The 19992-nt window shown below is 44.3% G+C and overlaps 2 protein-coding genes across 3 annotated transcripts; one reads left to right on the top strand and one right to left on the bottom strand.

Moving 5' to 3' along the window:
- Positions 1–4699: 4699 nt before the first annotated feature.
- On the bottom strand, positions 4700–6025 carry LOC136487326 (uncharacterized). 2 transcript variants are annotated; one of them, XM_066484488.1, is made up of 2 exons: positions 5415–6025; positions 4700–5202 (listed from the first exon to the last, which is right to left on the bottom strand). In XM_066484488.1, exons 1-2 carry the CDS (start codon positions 5791–5793, stop codon positions 5033–5035), a joined length of 549 nt encoding a protein of 182 aa, XP_066340585.1. In that variant the 5' UTR covers positions 5794–6025; the 3' UTR covers positions 4700–5032. The 2 variants fall into 2 exon arrangements, with proteins under 2 accessions (XP_066340585.1, XP_066340584.1); XM_066484487.1 differs by having other exon boundaries at positions 4700–5205; positions 5415–6023.
- Positions 6026–6947: 922 nt separating this feature from the next.
- LOC136487325 (putative disease resistance protein At1g50180) lies at positions 6948–12140 on the top strand. The gene is made up of 4 exons (XM_066484486.1): positions 6948–7039; positions 7118–8024; positions 8577–10731; positions 11651–12140. Exons 2-4 carry the CDS (start codon positions 7171–7173, stop codon positions 11678–11680), a joined length of 3039 nt encoding a protein of 1012 aa, XP_066340583.1. The 5' UTR covers positions 6948–7039; positions 7118–7170; the 3' UTR covers positions 11681–12140.
- Positions 12141–19992: the final 7852 nt, after the last annotated feature.

Genomic DNA, 19992 nt, shown 5'->3' with positions numbered 1-19992 from the left:
GGCTTTCACCACCGCAGCACCACCCGATGATTCGGGAGGACTCACGCCATCAAGCACAGGAAGCCTGGAAGAACACCCAGTGAGAAGAAGTTTAAAGCCCCAAGTTCACCCGATTTGGGTCGGTTCAAGAACTTACCCGACAAAAGCAGGACGGATGGGCGGATAGCGCTCGCCCGCCGCCCATCTAGAAACCCCTGCCCTCGAGCTCCCCACGCTATCCGTTAGATCGGATCTAAGGGGATAGAGGCGGAAGAAGACGAAGAATTAAAGAAAGGGAGGTAAGCTCAGCTGTGCATAGATAAAATTATGCCCATTAATGCCTCCCCCTTCTTTATATAAGCAGGAACTGGCCCATGGATGGCATCCCAACCGTGCACGCTTGTGCGTGGGAAAATGAGCCACAAACACTGACGCTCTAGCTCCCGATAAGCAAACTCACCCACGGATCCTAGCGGTCCGTTCTCAATATACCCTCACCCGAGTCGGTGTAGGCGAGTGATCTAACACTCAGATTAGGTACATGGCCCGGCTCACCCATACAACATGTGTAAGCGGTAATGACTCATTCACTATCGACCCTGCCCCTACTAGAGTCAGGGAGGTATCTGGGGGGTCCCCAGTACGATCCTAAAACCTCTGGCACTCAGTGTCACGTAAATCCCTCAATACCCAGACGAGCTCGAAGTACATTATTTCAGCTGATGTGTGCCCCTTTGTGGGAAACCAGAAAACTGGTTGGCCCATGGCTGTAACCAAAGTATGAGCTCCTGGAATCTAGAAAAAGAGTTTTATGACGTGCCCCCGCTGGTCAGGCTTTTTCCTACCGCTTCCTTTTAGCGATAGCAGACGTTCACTCGTTCTACCCATTACCAGCTCGAAAAGTAATAAGCACAACTACCAACAGATACTCACGCGTTCGTTACTTGCTCACAGTGGTGCCCAGCCCAGGACACTATTATATTGGCCTCAGGGCTCCGAGAAAACATCCTTGCTCTTCCACTAATGAGGCTCACAAAAATTTGAATCACGTTACTTGACGGATCTCGAAGAAAAACATGACGCCCTTAGTGCTCATTAACAAACGACCTGCAATAGGTCACCCTAAAAATCAACTGGCTTAGTGACGCGCGGGCGATGGTGGTGCACCTATCACATCCTCATTATTGTTTTACGGCTAGGACTTAATGATGCGCAACCACTAGTTACATGCCAAAATACGTCGGGAACCTACTTCTCGAGTACAGCGGTATTTTTACCCTAACATGGCATATACGATGTCCTAGAGGCTACGCTTCTGGTTATCGGGTACACCACCCGAATGTGACGTTAACAACAGCCCGAGGGCCACGTCCAGGAAATTACGTTTCCCAATATGTGGTGCACCACCCGAGCCAGACACTTACAGCTGCCAGGGAATGACGTTCCTTGACGTATGGTGTACCACCGCCTCACTTGATGCTTGAAGAAGATTCTCGCTACCCGAGAAATACTCTTGGTACTCGAGCGACAACATACTGGCTCCCCAATACTTGGGAATATCTAGCTGCACTGCTTGAAACTTCGGCACCCAAAGATGCTCACTATGTACTCACAGTATGCAGAACTTATAGGGGGGACTATGACATTCCGAGGGCTTGAAGATACGTGCTAGCTTATCATTAAGTCCTACGGGGGCTATTGTCAGAGATATGGGCCAAGGGTACTTGCGCCGCCCGTATATATGACCACCACCAAGCTATCAGTCCAGCAGTCGTCAAGGGGGAGGCTCGCAAGGGCTGATGCGATCAACCAACATGGAGATCAAGGCAAACCAAGTCACAATCATCCTCTCTGGATGATAGCTAGGATCAATCTGTTGTAACAAACTAGGAACACAATCTGTTAGCCCGATCGCCCTCTCTGTAACTCTACCTCTCCTGCCTATATAAAGGAGGGTAGGGACCTCGGGCATGGGATCCATCTTCCACCTATTCCATCTACATCATCGCTAGGAGTAACAGCTCCTATAAATGAGCATACGAATACAAGAGCAGCCGCACCACTAGAGTAGGGATTAGCGCGCACCGTGCCCCAACCAGTATAAATCTTTGTCTCGTGTGCTACCATGCGATTCCGTCTACACGATCATGTTGCTGGATATTGCCGGAGTAAAACAATCCGACACATAGAAATAGCCAGGAGCCAGCCCTACAAATCATATGTGTAGTAGTGTAGCGCGTCTAGTGAGAATTAACATGGAGGCTCCATTAGAGCCTCCAATTAGTAATAGTAGGATTAGCTCTAGCACGTCCTCAACGTTGCTAGCCAACTAGGTAGCAAACTATAGCTAATTTGGACTAATTTTTTAGCCCTACAAATAACTATTTATGTGTATGCAAACCCGCCTTTACACGAGAAATGCATCCCACAGAACACCTTTTTTCAGAAGACCCAGCCGGCCCAAACCAAAACTAGTTGAAGATCTCGTGTGTGGCAATGTTGAAGAAAAGACCGATTGATTCTGGAGATTTCTCATGTGAGCTTGGATTTGATGAAGTGTTCACGAAATAACTTCCATGCTCGTCGATGTCTTCTTCCTTTTCAAGCTCTAGGGGTGTTTTTTCATGAATGTCTATAGGCAGAAACATTGTCTCCATCATTCCATGCCTATAACATTCATTGGATGTTTTATTGTCCAAGATTTCCTATGGATTGGTGGCTCTCGGGTTGATCTCATCTAAGGCCTCCTTCAAACTTGGATGAGTCTTGTTTATTAAAGAGATTGATTTAATCTCACCGTTTGGATCTAAGCCAAGTTTGGATTCTACCCATAGGGCTTCGTCCTTATCCATCCATTCTTTAGCAATGGCATATAAGTTCTTAATACATTCCTTCCATTATCGTTGCTCTTCTTGGTCATCCTTGTGGCCTTCATGATTCCTATACTTTGGGTGTCTTGGTGGATTTCTAGGGTCATCATGAGACTTAGGAGAAAGAGCATAAAAGGGATCATCGGGGTCAAGGATGGGTTGAGAAATGGATTCAGATAAGACATCTAATGTGGTCATAGAAGGTGAGAAGACAGGATTGGCTAAATGACTCAGCTCTCCTTCTATAACACCACTTGACATGCCACCCTTGAATTCTTCCCAATGTTCTATACGGGAATAAGGACGCTTCCAAAGAGATCTTTTCTTGAAAGGATTTGAATTATATTCACTCGAAGGTCTCTTGTGAAACCGAAAGTTTAAGCTTTTCCCAAAATCATCAAAAAGATCATCCTCATAAGAAATTTCAAAAGGTTGAATTTCTTCTTCCTTTGGAGGATTTGGATTTTGGGGTATAGATGGTTCAGGATTGATAGCTAAACCTTGGGATTGAAGTGGTTGTGATTAGGCTATCAAAACTTTCTCTTGTTGTTTGGGAGATGATTCCTTCTCTTTCTCGAGGAGTTTATTATGATTGCTAGTGTAGAGAGTTTTTCCACTAATCATATCAAGCATAGACCTTGCTTCACTAGCTGACAGATGAAGGAAAGCTCTTCTAGAGGCTGCATCAAGGGATTCCATGGAATCCTTGCTAACACCCATGTAAAAATGTTGAAGGAGCATTGGGTCTAGAATAGCAAGGTCCGGGCCAGTGATGATGAGGTCATTAAAACGATCACACGATGTGCTAAGAGATTCTTCTTCTAGTTGTCTAAAATTTAGAACCTCTTTTTGAAGGATAACCACTTTAGAGGTTGGAAAGAAACATAAACAGAATTTAGAGCATACCGTTTCCCAATCTCCTTGCATACTTCCTACGATTTGACTGTACCATTGTTTAGCTCTTCCCATCGAAGAGAATGGAAACAACTTTCATCTTAAGGTTTTGTCAGGCATGCTAGCGATACACAAGCATGCACAGGTCTGTTCAAACTCTTGTAGGTGTGAGTATGGGTTTTCGTTGCCTTCTCCCAAGAAGGATTGATCCTGAATCAGTTTTATAAAACACAGGCGCAACTCATAACCAGGTGTAAGGATAGGCTCTACAAATTTTGGTGGCTCCAGGCGCGCGCTCGTAGGTGCGGCGTATAGGTAGATAGGAGTGGAATTCATGATAAAAAGGAAAAGAATAAAAAAAGAAGATAAAAGATAAGAGATTAAGCTAGGCTCCTAGTTAATTCAGCATCCGTTTCCCTGACAACGGTGCCAGAAAGTTTATTGGTATATTTAACGCACACAGATAAATCTGCAAGCGCACGAATACCGCTGTAGCTTTCACCCGAAAGTATTCCAAGTATCATATCCACAGGGAAACGTGTGAGACTAACTACGGTCTAACTCAACTAGGGGTAGCAACAAGGTTAAGATAAATAGGAGCGTAAAGAGAAAAAACTAAGGTTCTCTAGTTCTGACTTAGGTAAGCTATGTCTTCTACTATTCAACTGGGGACATTACTTAAGGAAAGACACCAGCAGAGGATGCTTTCCAAAGTAACCGCGTCCTACTTGCCCTACAAACGAGAGGTGGACTACAGAGGATTCAACGAGGCTATAAGAGTTACCCTCACGAGCTACCACCGATCCGGAATGCAGGATGCATCCACAAGTAACTAGAGTTTAAGCACCACGCTTACACTACAATTACTACTTTACTCTTCCCCGATAAAGAATAAAGCACTCAAACGAGTTGTGAACCTGATGAACAATATAAACAAGAAGTTTACTTGAATCAGAAGTTGATGACAAGAGAAATCTCAGAGGCAAGCTCAAATAGAACTTGGATCCACCAAGGTACAAATTGGCATCTCCTCCAAACTCTTCCACCACTCTCCATCTCACTATTATTTACAATACTAGATCATATGGAGGACTAATCTTCTCTTGATAGCTGGCTCTGATCCTAAAGATACGAATTAGGGTTTTCGGATCTACTGAGGGAGGCGGGTAGGGGATGATATATATAGGCCAGAGCATCAATCCTGAGCCCTCGGATCAAACTAACTTGAATAAACGGCGAAGATTGGATCTCAATGGCGGTGCAAAACTGACTTTCGAAGCCGAGGCTGACTAATGGGACCTACAGGCCGGCCGGCCGGCCCCACATGGCAGCCCCTCGGGGTCTGTTTCTGTGGAGAGCATCCTGGAGTCTTCTAGAATCTTCTCATACTGTTTACGTGGTGGAATTCCGTAATTTCCTTTGACGAATAGGTCCCCCTTGATGATTTTCTGGATAAATCCTACTAAAAACACAGATTCATCAAAACTCGTGGAATTTATTAGTTTAAGCCCCTATATCTATGTTTGGTGATGGAATTAAGTATAAATGCATGTTATGTTGACGGTTTTATAATTGGTGTTAGTGACCGTCAACAATCACCATGGAATTTGGGAAACTCCGTCTTCGGAAATTGCGGAGAATGCGAATGAAACTCAGTGCCAGTATGCGTACCCGTGACTGGGCATGGCAGGGTTCCAAGGATCCCCTCGCCCAACACCCGGTGATCTTGCACAAGCCGGTTCAAATCCGCCGCCGCCGGGAACGCTTGATGCAGAGGCAGAACGTGCGAAGAAGGTGGCAGCGGCAGCGGCGGCGGTGGTGGTGGTGGGTGGTGCTCCAGCTGGTTGATTGGGGCCGTCGCGGTGTCGGCACGCTCCGCCACGGTGGTCGTCTGGTGAAGCAATGCGCCGAACGACTCGTCGGCCGTCATCCGCCACGCCTCCATCCTGCTCCACTTGTCGAGTGATTCCTTCATCATGTCTTGAAAGCTCTCAAACTTGTGGGACAGCAGGTCGAACTTCGTCGTCAAGTCCTCCAGGGAAGACGCCATCGCCTGCTGGATCTTCGACGGTTCGCGCTTGGGCGCCAGGACGAACAGCTACGGCGAGGGATCAGCTCAGCCGTATCAAGGACCCAACGGGGACTGGAACTGGATAGGGTTCAGGATGAACCGGATAGAATCTAGAGAGGATTGAAGAAGAATACAGGGAGAAGAAAGAGTTCAGATAGGGGAATAACAGAGTTCAGGGATGGATTCTGTATTCATTCAATTCATGCCCTTCTGCGGTTACAGGACGGCGCCTTTTATAGACCAAGGCCCAACACCAGACAGCCGGCTTACAGCTAAGCTAACGGAGTCATAACGCCCCACAAAACCGACTCAAGCTTCGCCTAACTACTGACGGCCATTACACCAACTAACAGCGCGCCCCACTGACGTATACCCTACAACAGCAAGTCCATTCCTTCATCAGACATTACCCCACCTTGTGCATCTTCTTCCTGAACCCGACAGGTAAGCAGGCCACTACTGAGTCCTTTTGTTTACCAAAAAAAGCATAAACCAGCTAACAATATCATGCGCACAGTTGCTCCACAACAGTAAATAAGATAGTTCCCAAAAAATAAAAACTGGAAATAAGATCCCACACTAGTAAGATTATAGTACGGATCGATGTCGTACCTGTTCTACATAGAAATTATATATCAAAATATTTACTGTAACCTCTGGCATAAGTCAAGTGTTAATCATCATGAGTTAACATTGCTAAAAGCCGAATGAGAGCACCGAAACCGGAGTTACATGCAAGCAAGGATCGTGCTGCTTAAGAAGCTGGGGCTGGAGCAAGATCGACATAGCGTCCTCTGAAGAGTTTCTGCAAACCTTCAAAAGTGGGCGTGCGGGCCAGCCGCAGGTCCGCTATGTCGAGAAGCCTCGAGAGAGAGGTGGGAGGGAGAGGAAAGATAAGAGCATATGCAATGTATCTTGCCGAGTCCGGCAAAAGTGTGGACCCGAGTACAGGCGGAAGCAGTGATCCACACATTGTCCATCCAGAAGTTAGGTAGGAGCCGCCAAAAAAAACAGCACCTTATCTCTAGTTGTGAGGATGGAAACGAGGGGATTGAAATATTTTATTGCCTCTTGCCGGGTAGTAAGGCTACTACGGCTAATGTTGAATAGAAGGCTTTTTTTCTAGAAAATAAGTATTGATCTATCAAACAAGCGTTTGCTATTGTACCCATTAAAGACAGGCTTGCTCGCCTAGCTCTGCTTTCCTCCTCTCCTGGCAAGCAAGGTGTCATATCGCATTCGCCACCGTCTCCACTGCACTGCACCAATAATTACTCACGTCTCTCTACTCTTCATCCCATAGCTTCAGCAAGTGCGGAATCTTCAACCTCACCAGTCTTCCATCCTGGCGTCGGCATGGATCTTGTGGCTGGGGCAGTGGGCAGCATCCTCACCAAGCTCGGCGAGCTCCTGCATGAGGAGTACAAGCTGCAGAAGGGCCTGCCGGAGCAAATCGAGTATCTGAAAAATGAGCTCGAGAGTGCGCACACGGCTCTCTGCAAGGTGGGCGAAACGCCGCCAGAGCATCTGGATCGACAGGTCCGGCTGTGGGCTGGCGACGTCAGAGAGGCGTCCTACGACATGGAGGACATCCTCGACGCCTTCCTCGTCGATGTCGTGGAGGGGGCCGCCCCTGCTGAGACTAAAAGCAAGAAAGGCTTGCTTAAACGTCTCAAGAAGATGGCCAAGTTGTTGAAGGAGAGCAAGGCACGCCACGACATCGCCGGCGCGATCGAGGACATGAAGAAACGACTCCAGGAGGTGTGGGACCGCCGCGAGAGGTACTCCATACCCGTTGCAGTGCCTGCGCCGGCCACCAAACTGGATCCTCGCCTTGTGGACATGCACAAAGAGGCAGCACAGATTATCGGCATCGAGAGGGCGAGGGCGGAGCTCATAGACATGTTTCAGTCATCGACCCACGGCCACGGAGATGCTGGCGCCTCCAGCAGCAGCAACCGGACCAATATAGTTTCTGTGGTCGGAGCTGGTGGTCTGGGCAAGACCACTCTTGCCAAGGCGGTTTACGACGAGCTGAGTACGGGATATGATTGTCGAGCCTTTGTTTCGGTTGGCTGCAATCCTGACCTGGTGCAAGTCTTCACCAGCATCTTCTTCGGTCTCGACCAAAATAAGTACCAGGCCATTCGTGATATAAAGGACCTACAACTGCTCATTGTCGAACTCCGAAAATTCCTTGAAAACAAAAGGTATGGATTAATCAGTAGTCACCTAATCACCTATAGTTTCTCTGTTTCATAATCTTATTATTATATATATGCTACGCTACTTGTACTGTGTGCATACTATTTGGGAGCATACCATTTAATTTGAAGATGTTTCTTTTTTATTATGTATCAAAGATGTAGTAGTGGTACAATACTTCTTCTTGCTTGGGAATTTATATTTGATAATACAGATCTGAAGATGTTTGTTTGTTTTTCGTTATGAATCAAAGCTGCAGTCGTGGCACAATACTCCTTTTCTTGCTAGGGTTTAAATTTGATAATACAAATTTGAAGAAGTTTCAACGGGGACATTGTAAATCTTGGAAGTACAGAGTTCTTAAAACTTTGAACATCTATGAAGTTCCACTAGTATGTGAGTTTCAAAGACTAAATTAAAATTAGACATCACGCATATTCAGTAGTAGTATACTACAGATGTAGTGCCGCTCTTCTTCTCCTTTAAAGACGATAGATGCTCGAAGGTTTACTTACTAACTATGGCTATTAATTTGTACTGTCTTGTTGCACTGGTAGGTTCTTCATCGTTATTGACGACGTATGGGACATAAATTCTTGGAAAGCATTAGGATTAGCTTTGCATCAGAAGAATAATGGAAGTAGAGTAGTCAAAACTACTCGAAATCTAGAAGTAGCCTGTGTCGATGAAGTTTACCAGCTTGGTCCTCTTTCACATGATAACTCAAAGAAGCTATTTTATATGAGGCTATTTGGTGGTGAAGACAACTGTCCTGCTCATCATCCTGAAGGGGCATCTGAAAAGATTCTACACAAATGTGGTGGTGTGCCATTAGCTATCATCACAATGGCTAGCTTGTTGGTGGGCAAATCAAGAAACGATTGGTTTGAGGTCTGCAACTCTCCTGGTTTCTATGGTGGCAGAGACAACAGGCAGGTAGATGATACTGAGTGGATATTGTCCCTTAGCTACTATGATCTGCCTTCTCATCTAAAGACCTGCTTATTGTACCTAAGTGTGTATCCCGAAGACTATGAGATTGAGAAAGATTCCTTGATATGGAAGTGGGTAGCTGAAGGTTTTATAGAGAAGAAAACAGGAACAAGCTTGTTTCAGCGGGGAGAGGAATACTTCCATCAGCTCATAAACAGGAGCATGATCCAAGGGGTAGAGTCAGAAGTGGATGGCATCATACATGGCTGTCGTGTTCATGACATGGTCCTTGATCTTATTCGTGGTCTGGCAGGCGAAGAAAATTTTATCACTATCTCAAATGAGGATGGACGAACATCATCGCGACACAATTTGCGCCGGTTAGCTCACCAAAATAGGATACTACTTTTGGGTCAATCTCATCGTCATAGGGACACAACACAACTGAGGTCATTGGTTGCCCATGGGTGTGATATCCGTGGTTGGATCTTGTCTCCGAGCTTTAAACTCTTACGTGTGCTAGCTTTAGAGACGTGCACATCATCTAATATTCAGGAGTATGGCAGGCGCTGGCTTGAGCATCTTGGAGAACTAGTTCATTTGAGGTACCTAGGGCTACGACATACAAACGTTCGAGAGCTCCCGAAGGCGATAGGGGCTCTAAAGCTTCTACAGACATTGGACATGCTGGACACCGAACTACATCAGCTGCCATGGAGCATTAGCCTGCTAACGCGGTTGGTCTGCCTACGATGTGACAGCATATTTGTGATGGTGCCGGATGGGTTCCTCCAGAAGGTGACGTCACTGGAAGAGCTACAGATAAGTGTTTGCATGCTATCTTCTGAGTCCGAGAGGCAATTTTTGAAGGAGCTGGGCAACCAGAGCCTACTGAGGGTGCTCCGTGTGAATGGCCTAGGCAGGCTGGATGAGAGCATGCAGGCAGAACTTTTGAAGTCACTAGGCAATCTGCAGGAGCTCCAGCATCTGGATCTTGATTATAATCTGATTCGTGAAACTAGCCCTGCCTCAGTGGAGTGGGACAAAGCCGTGCTTCCGGAACATCTTAGGCGTCTCCGTATACAAAGCATCTGGTTCCCTTGTGTGCCGTCATTCATATATCCCACGCTTCTCCCCAACCTTTGCTACTTGTGGTTGCATGTGGATCATATGGACGAGGCAGGTCTGAGAGCCTTGGGTGGGCTGCCAGATCTCCGTTGCCTCTCCATTTTACCGCCTGATCTTATTCGTGGACCCACGGATTATGGGATGGTAGTTAATATTGCTGCCCATGATGTCTTCTTCCCCAAGTTGAGAATCCTCCGGTTGGCAGGCTGGATGGTCCAGTTGGCGACCAACGGTGACTCGACTAGTGCTTCGTTAAGCATCTGGAGGGGAGGACAGGATGCTGCTATGGTATTTGATTCCGATTCCAAAGCAGAGGATGGGGGCCGCAGCAGAGTAGCACGGGCCCCTGTTGCTGTGATGCCAAACCTCCAGGAGCTTGTGTTCACTGTCCCAATCAGGGCTTTCTACAAGGATATACATGCTACCTGTGACAATAATCTCGGCTTGGACTTGGAGTGCCTCCCTTCACTACGCTATTTCCTGGCACGTCTGGACTGTAAGGATGCCTTCCGTGAGGACGTGAACAAGGCAAATGCTGAGCTCAGGCGCCTAGCACAACTCCATCCCAATAGTTCCGCACTCAGATTCGAAGTGGGTAAAATTAATGTTGAAGATATGATGGCAGGACCAATACACAGCGACGGTGAAGAGGTACGTACCAGCTGCCCAACTTGTTTTTATAACCACATTCCATTCCCAATTCCACTAACACGTACTTCTCCATTACTATATTATTATTATATATATTATTATTATATGCTCCAAAAACCACTTAGGACGTAGCAAGATCCCAAAGAAATCATAGCCCTTGATTTTTAGAATTAGTAGGACAATTAAATAAATTAAATAATCAGAGAAAAAGAAGAAAAAAAACAAATCCCTGAAATCTTCGTCTGCCTGGGCTACTTATACATATGAAGTAATTATCACTTTTCTAAGAAAAATAGATACAGTTAAGTATATACTTGTTACTATTCTCACGTACGGACTATGTCTGAGTACGCAAGAACATTAATTTTTAACATGATGTTGGTGTTAAAAGTGATCTGCTATGGCTAGTGACAAATAAAACACGTACACGATCAACATGACGTTGCTGTTCAAAATGGATCTAGTCATGTTGAAACGATCATTACAGATAATGTTAGTCTTTCCGCATTAAAAAATTAATTTTACAGGTATATATATCACACATGATCTTTATTTGTCAACTTACAAGAAAAGAACATGTTAGTAAAACAAGATGATTTATATCTCATCCACATGTCACATTATTACATCAAATACCAAAGTAAGATCATGCATGCATGTATATTGGATTAACTAATAAGAAGAGGTTTTCTCTATTTATTCTGTGTTTCTTCTATTACCTCTTCTAATTAAGAAGAGGTAATATATAATAATTTACATTCAGATCAACGGTACACAGGCACTTCCGAGTACCGTACGGTTGTCTGTTGTTAATTGTTTTAGCTGAGTTCCATATCATTGCCATTGACCTTCATCAATCATCAATGCTAGACTAATTATGCTAATCAAAATTATTTTTCCTTGACGATTTTTATTGCAGTCTTGGGAGATTCAGCCTTTTGCCTCTTGATCCTCGGTGGGAGGAGTTTGCGGATTAAGTTGGTGGATCTCATGACGTTGGGAGCATTTTGGGTAGTCCTGTCTGCTGCCCCATATATATGCCGCATGCGTGGAGCTGGTGTCAGTCTACCGAGGAGTTTGCGAATTAAGTAGGTGGATCTCATGATGTTGGGAGCATTTTGGGTAGTCCTGTCTGCTGCCCCATATATATGCCGCATGCGTGGAGCTGGTGTCAGTCTACTACACAGTCATCTTCTTACAACAATATCGATGTGCTCTTGATAGACCTTTGCGTGCTTTAAACCTCTAATAATGTTGCTCGACGATCATGCCTGCTGTTCAGTATATTTCCTTTCACTCTAGCACTTGTACCTGCAAGTATGTTAGGAACATAAATGATATGTGTGTTATGTTAAATGAGGCTTAAATTTTGTTTCGTATGCCTCCGCATGCATGAATGCCTACCCATCTTCAAGAGCTCCATCGGGGGTCCAGTTTGCATTGTGGAATTTCTACAAGTGGTGAAGCTAGCTCTTTCATTCACTTCGTTGCTATGATCTTGGTTACTGTATTATTGATTTATTGTAAATTGTGGTGACGAACGTTGTCACGGCTCCCGTGTCAAGGCACCAAGGCCGCAGCTTTGAGACGGAGTATTGGTCGTGCGACTATTTTGATAGCTTAGGAAATTTTAAAATAAACAACATTAGAGATACAATATGGTACAAAATACAATGATGGAAAATTCATGATATATTTTTCTAACACAAACTATGATGTCCTCGTCACCTCACAAAATTGAAAACTAAAACACAATATGTATACTAAGAAACAAAAAAGAAAAATTCTTTTAAGGAGTAAATTGCACCAACTGAAATAGTTAGTTTAGCTGGTCATTTAGGACATAGACCAAACTTGGAGGATGTAATTTGAACTTTTTCCTCTAAAAATTAATAAAATATGAATTTGAAAATCGTTAATCTTAAAACACAATCTCCGAGCCCCAAGTAATTTCAAATGAAAAAGTAGTCAGCTACAAAGTTGTAGATATTTGCATGTACTAAAACTTTCATACAAAGCATTTTTCCATCCGAGATTATTTATAAAAATTTAAAAAATAATTTAAAAAATTATTTGTAGTCTGGCTAGGTTAAGAAAACTACCAGTGTAAATGCATCTTTATTGGCGGTTTTCTTAAGTCTAGCACAAGTATAAATCATGTATTTACACTGTTGGTTCTCTTAAGGATGACACTAGTACAAATCAGATTGACACTGGCGGTAGGTTAAGTGAACCGACGGTGTAAATATATCAGGTGATCGCCTGCATTGTAAATTAAAAAACCCCGAGGATAACAAGCTGATGTCCTAGCACGTTTTTCATTAAGCAAAAGTAGAGTGTTACAGGCAAGCAAGTAATCAAAGGATTACTAGTGCAGTCTGAAAGGTACACATAAGCGGCAAGAGAAAATGGGAGGGAGGACCCTTAGCCTTGAGACCATAATAGACAGCCTATGACAGAATCACTACAACACAATGGTAACCTACAGTGTAGTAAAACCGTGATGGCAACGAGGTGAGCTTCCAACAACAGTGGCAGCAAAGTATCCACCAGGAAAAGTACCAAACGGGTCGGCGGCCAAGCATCCGCCAAGGAAGCTGATATGACAACAGTGGCAAAGCATCCGATAGAGAGGAACCACGGTGGCCAAGTATCCGCCCGAAAAGAGAGGCGCAATTGTAGCGGCAAAGGATCCGCTAGAGAGGAACCACGGCGGCCAAGTATCCACCGGAAAAAAGATGCGCAATGGTAGTGGCAAAGATCCGCACAGCGATAGCCAGCAACAACGGCGGCAAAAGTACCGTCGAAGAAGCGACAAGGAAGTGGCAAAGCATCAACCAGAGAAGCGACCACACTGTAAGGCAAACACAAGCATTGAAGGATATGAAGCGTGTTCAGGCTCAACCCAAGAAATTCCACCACCAACTGGATGACATGGCAACGACAACCACACGGAGCACTTGAGGAGGCAACGCCTCCAAGGATGGTTGCGACACAGGCAGCGCCTCCGCTGCCTATGTAGCAGGGACCAGATTTTCACCCCGAAGATCTGCACTAGGAAGAAAGGAAGGTGCAACAACAGATGCCTCCAAAGATGGAAACAGCACCCAAAGGACATCATCATCATCGGCTAGACAGCAAGGCTTGCGCTTAGCACCTACTACCAGGAAGCAAGCAACGAGCAACCGTAACACCCTAAATTTTGCATATTTTTAAAATAGCTTAAAATGATTTATTTATGCATTTTATGAGCATGCAAACTCAGAAAAATAATAACTTTGTTAAAATTAAAACCGAATATAAGGTCTACATACATGTTTAAGCATTCATGCTGATGCATATTTATTTTGTGATGCTTGGGTTTGGTCAAAATTTGCAAAAGAATTTGAATTTGGTTGGAATTTGGATTTGAAAATGAAATTGAAAAAAAGAGAAGATTTCTTCCTCCTCCCTCTCTTTTAGGCCGCTCGGCCTTTCCTTCCGCAGCGTCCCAGCAGCTGGCCTCATTCCTTAGCGCGGCCCAGCTCCCTCTCCCGCGCCCCACGGCCTAGCAGGCCGGCCCAGTAGCCGTGCCCGCGCCGTTCTTCTCTTTCGCGCTCTGTGTAGCTGACGGCCCGGCCCCAGCTGTCAGACGCCTTCCCTTACGTTCAGCTCGAGTCCAGGCTGGACTCTCCACCGCCGCCATGTCAGAGTCCATGACCGCCGCGCCTCCTCCCTTGCCTTGCATCCCAAGTTGCTCCCGCCCCATAAAAGCTGAGCCGCACCATGCCGGTCTCCTTGTCCCAAGCTCGCAGTCGCCGAATCGCCGTTCTACAGCAAACCCTAGTGCCGCCGCCATCACCGTCCGCCTCACCGAGCGAACCGCCGTCGCAGTCCCGCCTTCGTTGACGAAAACTCCATCGGTGAGTTCGCCTTGATCTCCTCTTTCTCCCCATGTTCTTCCCGTGTCCAACGGTGTCCGAAGTCGCTGATTCGACCAACGCCGGCGAGGTCGACCATTATCCGGCCATGGCGCCGCCATCCCTGTCAATGCCAGCGACAGCGCCGCTCTCTCTCTCCCGCCCGATCCAATCCGCGCCGTCCAATCCCGATCCAACGTTTGTCTGTCGACTGAATTGTCGCTACGAGTTGCTGCTTGTGACCAGCCTAATTGGGCTCGGTGTGCCAAACCAACCTAGACATTGACAAGTCTAGATCGGTTTTAATTGTGTTGGATCTACGAGTTGATTGGGTTTGAACCGACCCATGTATACCATTTTACAAAATATTTTCTTAATATATACAAAGCCACTGTAACCACTTATTGTAGCATATAAAGTTCATATATGATTACAAAGATTGTTGGGCATCGATAAAAAAGTTTCTATTTTTCAATACATGCACGTCTTAAGATTGCAACAGAGGGAGTAGAAGATATTTACATACTAATAAGCTATTATTTCAGGTTCTAGCTCTCCATCGTGCATGTTGTATGCAGGGTATGCAAAGTGGTAAATGGTGGTAGCATATATATGGTCATCATCAGATCAACAACGTAACATAACAGTGGTTTAAACGAGATTAATGGAACAATAAAAAAACAGGTCCCTGTGTAAGCAACGCCGGATCATGCTCCCTGCTTGTCAACGCTCGTCGGTCTCTTCGCTAGCTACATGGAGATGGAGTAGATGCCGACAGAGAGCAGCAGCAGCCGCAGAGGGCAGTGGAAGGACAACAAGTGGTAATGGGCACATGGAGGCTGTCGTAAGAATGTACGATGGTAGGCAAGACGTCTCCACCGTGTGAGTTATTTGGTGTGTCTGCCATTCCTATTGCCATGATAGCTGATTAGTACTGTGTACCGACGTTGTTCTGTCGAAACTAAAAAAAGAAATTGACTCCTCAAGGAGGAGGTCCATATGTGTTTATTTTAGGAGATCCTCAAGGAGGAGGTAGAAATGTGCTTATTTTAGAGGAGAGGAGCACTACTACGACGCCGAGGTCTAGTCCGACTCCACCGGTGAGGGTGGCGCCGGCGAGCGGAGAAGAAACATAGACGTGAGGAAGACCTGACAACTTTAATGCATGCCACGTCAGCATAAGTAGTGGGCTGAGTCCGTTTGGACCTAGGTGAGACCCGGAACCAAGATTAGGGACCCAAAAATAGCTTTTTGGTAGTACACATGGACCTAGATGACACCACACGCTAAGTTTAGGAACCGACCATGAATTTTCCTCTATGATTAACATTGATACTGGTATGATAATTAATGTCATGAATGCCATCCGTCTTACTACTACTCCGTACATGATAACAGACGACAGGAGCTGTATATGCTATGGGCGGTGAAGTGACAACCAATCATGCATATTGTAGCAGTGCTGGCTGCTGGCCATCCATCGCATCTCCCTAGGCCGATGACCGCTCGGCTCACGGAGTCAGTCACGGGTCCCCTCGTAACTAATTTTTCGTTCAATTTACTGTTTGTATACCTTTTAGTTGCTCATCTTTTAGGTTTCAACACGTACTATGAAGCTAGGAATATGGAACGACAATGAATCTATCATATTGGGAAATAATGAAGATCATTATTAAGATGTTTGAAGTCAGAAAATATCTGTCTCGACACTTGTTTGTCTTTCAAATTGCTAAATGAGTCTCTTTTCGAGGACCCGGATCCGAAACAAACTCCATGGCAAGAGTGCTTGAAGATCTTATATCGGATTATATGAAACATGCAATTGAGGCTGAACCAAAAATCGCTAAGTGGATATCTTGAACCTGATGTTCAAATATTATGGGTCATCGTTCAATAATGGGTGGTGAAAAACGATGGTTCAAAAGGTCTTAATAGAGATCAGATCCGGCATAAGTTTTACAAAATATGTTCCGATATATAAATAATCTGTCTAATGGCATGAATCAAAATATGCAGTTATGGGATCTAAAAATCCATAAAGAGCAACATCAAAATCTCATACGGATATTATCTTTAAGAGAAATGATCTCCCTATAAATATAACAACTCCTAGAAGGATTTCCCTTGAAGGAATATATGGTTATATGTTTGAATGCACCAAAATAAGTGAATTCCTTGCAATTAATAACGACCCATATAAAAGACCCAAAGAGATAAGAATGAAATGAGGAACTGAAAGGTATACCGTATAAGCACATGTGCACTTCATCAGCTTTTACTATGGGTGTATATATACTTGTGATATAACGCGTTCTCCAACTGAAGTTTTGGAATTAAAGTTCCCTTTGAAAACCGATATGATATATTTGGTGTTACTAGCAATACTTCCCCATTACGCTGGAAATACAGACTTGTTACGTCTTACTATGTAATAAAGATTCTCGAAGAATCCGTAGTCAATCCCAGAAGGAGTCACAACTATTATGAATCGTGAAAATTATAATGATATAAAGATTAATGATTATTAATTACATCTCAAAGAAACGTGTCATGGCAACTTTGAAGTGCACAAATATGCATCCTGATATATGCATGCTAGAATATAATAAATTCCTCTGCATTATTCTCTATCTCAGTATGTTTTTGAAGAATAGTGAGACAAATGTCATGAAGACTGAATATTGCGGAAATCTTGTAATCTCACTTGCACTATCCATGTCTATGTTTATTTCCAAATAATGGTTAATGTCATGGAAATGAATGACTTCAACAGATGTTGTCATCAGAGGGAGTATTTACAAGATATTGATCGTCATTCACGAGACTTTGAAAGTCTCAAACAATGCCTAGAAGGTGTTATTCTAATTGTGACTTTTTAACCTCTGTTGAAGGCTCTACCATGACACCATTTATGAAAGTGGGTTTATTGTTTATGTACGCGTCATATTTTTACCTCACGAGTTCTAGAAGTAAGATGAGGTTAAGATTATGAAATGATCCTTGTAATGTATGCAATATACTTGTTAAGTCTCTATGTGCATATGCTTCCTGTAGAAAGCATTTTTGGCATAGCGTGACAGTTCTGCAAGGTTCAGGGGAAGAACTTCCCTAGAATAATAACCCTTAATCAGAATTCTAGAGAATTCAAACTTATATGATCTAGAAGGTCACAATTTGTTCTGAAGACATATGTTGTACTCTTTTTTTCCTTGATGAGTTTTCCTGAAGTTTCTCATGTAAGGTTTTTAATGAGGCAACAATGTGCAAATGCATTAAGCGACAATAACGTACTCTTTTCTCTGTTCTTTTTTCCCACTTGGTTTTTGGACAGAGTTTTTGTCGTGGTATTAGCCCAAGGGGGAGTGTTGTGAAACTAATTATGTGAGTGGTTCATAATTATGTGAGTTGGCTTATACCGAATTAATTCTTGAAGCTCAAGAGTTATAACTGAAGAAGTTAAAGAGCTATCTTCTATCTATATAAGTAACCTATGTATTCACTATTCGAAGATAAATGAAGAGATGGCTCCCCTCACATACCTATGTCTCCTGTGTGTTCTTGTATATTGTTCTTGGGGATTGAGAGAGGGAGACGGAATCTATTTACAACTTCTACACGTCTCTTTCTTGGGATCAGGAACGAGAAAACGGATCTGACAATCCGTGAATAGCCCGATTCTAAACAGCTGTGATCTTGGCTATTGTATTATTGTTTTATTGTAAATTGTAGTGATCAACACTGTCACGGCTCCCGTGTCATGGCACCAAGGCTGCAGCTTTGAATAGCGCCGGTCTCTATTGGTGGATCTAGGATAAAATTTCATCGATGACAGTTTATCTTACTATTATTAATTCGAGCGACAGAATAATGCACAAGTGATGTTCTAAATACACTAAAGATGAACTTGTCATTCGTAAATAACGATGCTAGGATTAAAAGACAAACCCAAAAATAGATAATAATACTGATTACACTACTACATTCCACATATTCGGTTTTGGGAGATGTGGAGGCCGAGGGTGACCTACAGGACAAAAGGGAGAATGAAGGTTGCGATAGGTGGAATGAAACAGGGACAACACTTAACTCAAGAGTAAATAGCCATTAACTCATCATACATATTCGATAATAATACTGATTACACTAGTACAGTCCACATATTCGCTTGTCACTGCATGCCCTCACCGCCAGGGTGCGTGGAGCCCATCTCGGTTGGCGAGTTGTATTCACAACTCTTCAACTTCGAGACCTGGATCAGGGTCCGGCTCTGCTAATGCCACCAACAGAGGTCGTGGTGGTGCATGCGGTGGTGGCCATGGCCAGGGAGGACAGGGAGGTCATTGCAGCCGCGGTCATAGTGGCGCCTCGCCACGTGGTCACGGGAAAGACGTGCCCCAAAAAGGAGGAGACCGCAGCATCTACCACAACAATAGTCATGTGTATCCTGTAGATGATGATGATCATCCACTGGGTCAAGTGTGCTTCAAGAAAGACCACACCGCTAATCATTGTTGGCACAGCTTGTCTCTGCAGCAACAAGTTCATACACCATCTACACCAACTGGTACACCGACACTGCTGCGAAAGATCACATTATTGGAGAATTCAAGAAGCTGACTCTCAAGAACAAGTATAACGGTGGTGATCAGATCCACAGTGCGAGTAGTGCAGGTATGCATATTAGTCACATTGGTCATACTACAGTTCATGCCCCAAATCATGACATTCATCTGAAAAATGTTCTATATGTCCCACAAGCAACAAAAATCTTGTTTCTGTTCATAAGTTAGTTTGTGATAATTCTGCTTTTTTAGAATTTCACCCAAATTTACTTTTTGATCAAGGATCGGGCAACAAAAAAAATCATCCTTAAAGGAAGGTGTCATAGAGGTCTATACCCGGTTCCCGTGTCATGAATAAAGCAAGCCTTTGGTGACACCAAAATTCCTTTGTCAAGGTGGCAAAATCGTTTAGGTCATCCTGCTCCAACGATTGTTAAGCATGTTGTTAGTAGTCATAATTTTCCTATAATAGATCAAGTGTCTAGTGACTTAGTGTGTAATGCATGTCAGCAATTGCCATATCCAAAGACACGACTACTGCTGCCAATACCAGCGCTGGGTTGGGCCAAGTCAAGGTTATGGGCCAGAAGCTAGATTGACAAGCAACTGGGCCGCAAGAGAAGACCAGAGGACTCGCAAGACCAATTTCCTGTTTCGCAGGCCCAGAGTGGAGCAAGTTGCCTGACGGTGCTCGTTATCCAAGTCTGATTATAGTGTATTTATTTACCGTTTCGTAATTGCACCACCCGGCAGACGTGAGTCTGTATTTACGTCCAGAGGGCTGAACCTACCACTACCAG

The sequence above is a fragment of the Miscanthus floridulus genome, chromosome 10 (assembly GCF_019320115.1).
Source record: "Miscanthus floridulus cultivar M001 chromosome 10, ASM1932011v1, whole genome shotgun sequence".
NCBI lineage: Eukaryota > Viridiplantae > Streptophyta > Magnoliopsida > Poales > Poaceae > Miscanthus > Miscanthus floridulus.
The sequence above is the reverse complement of the archived record's forward strand: the minus strand, read 5'-3'. Positions and strand labels throughout refer to the sequence as shown.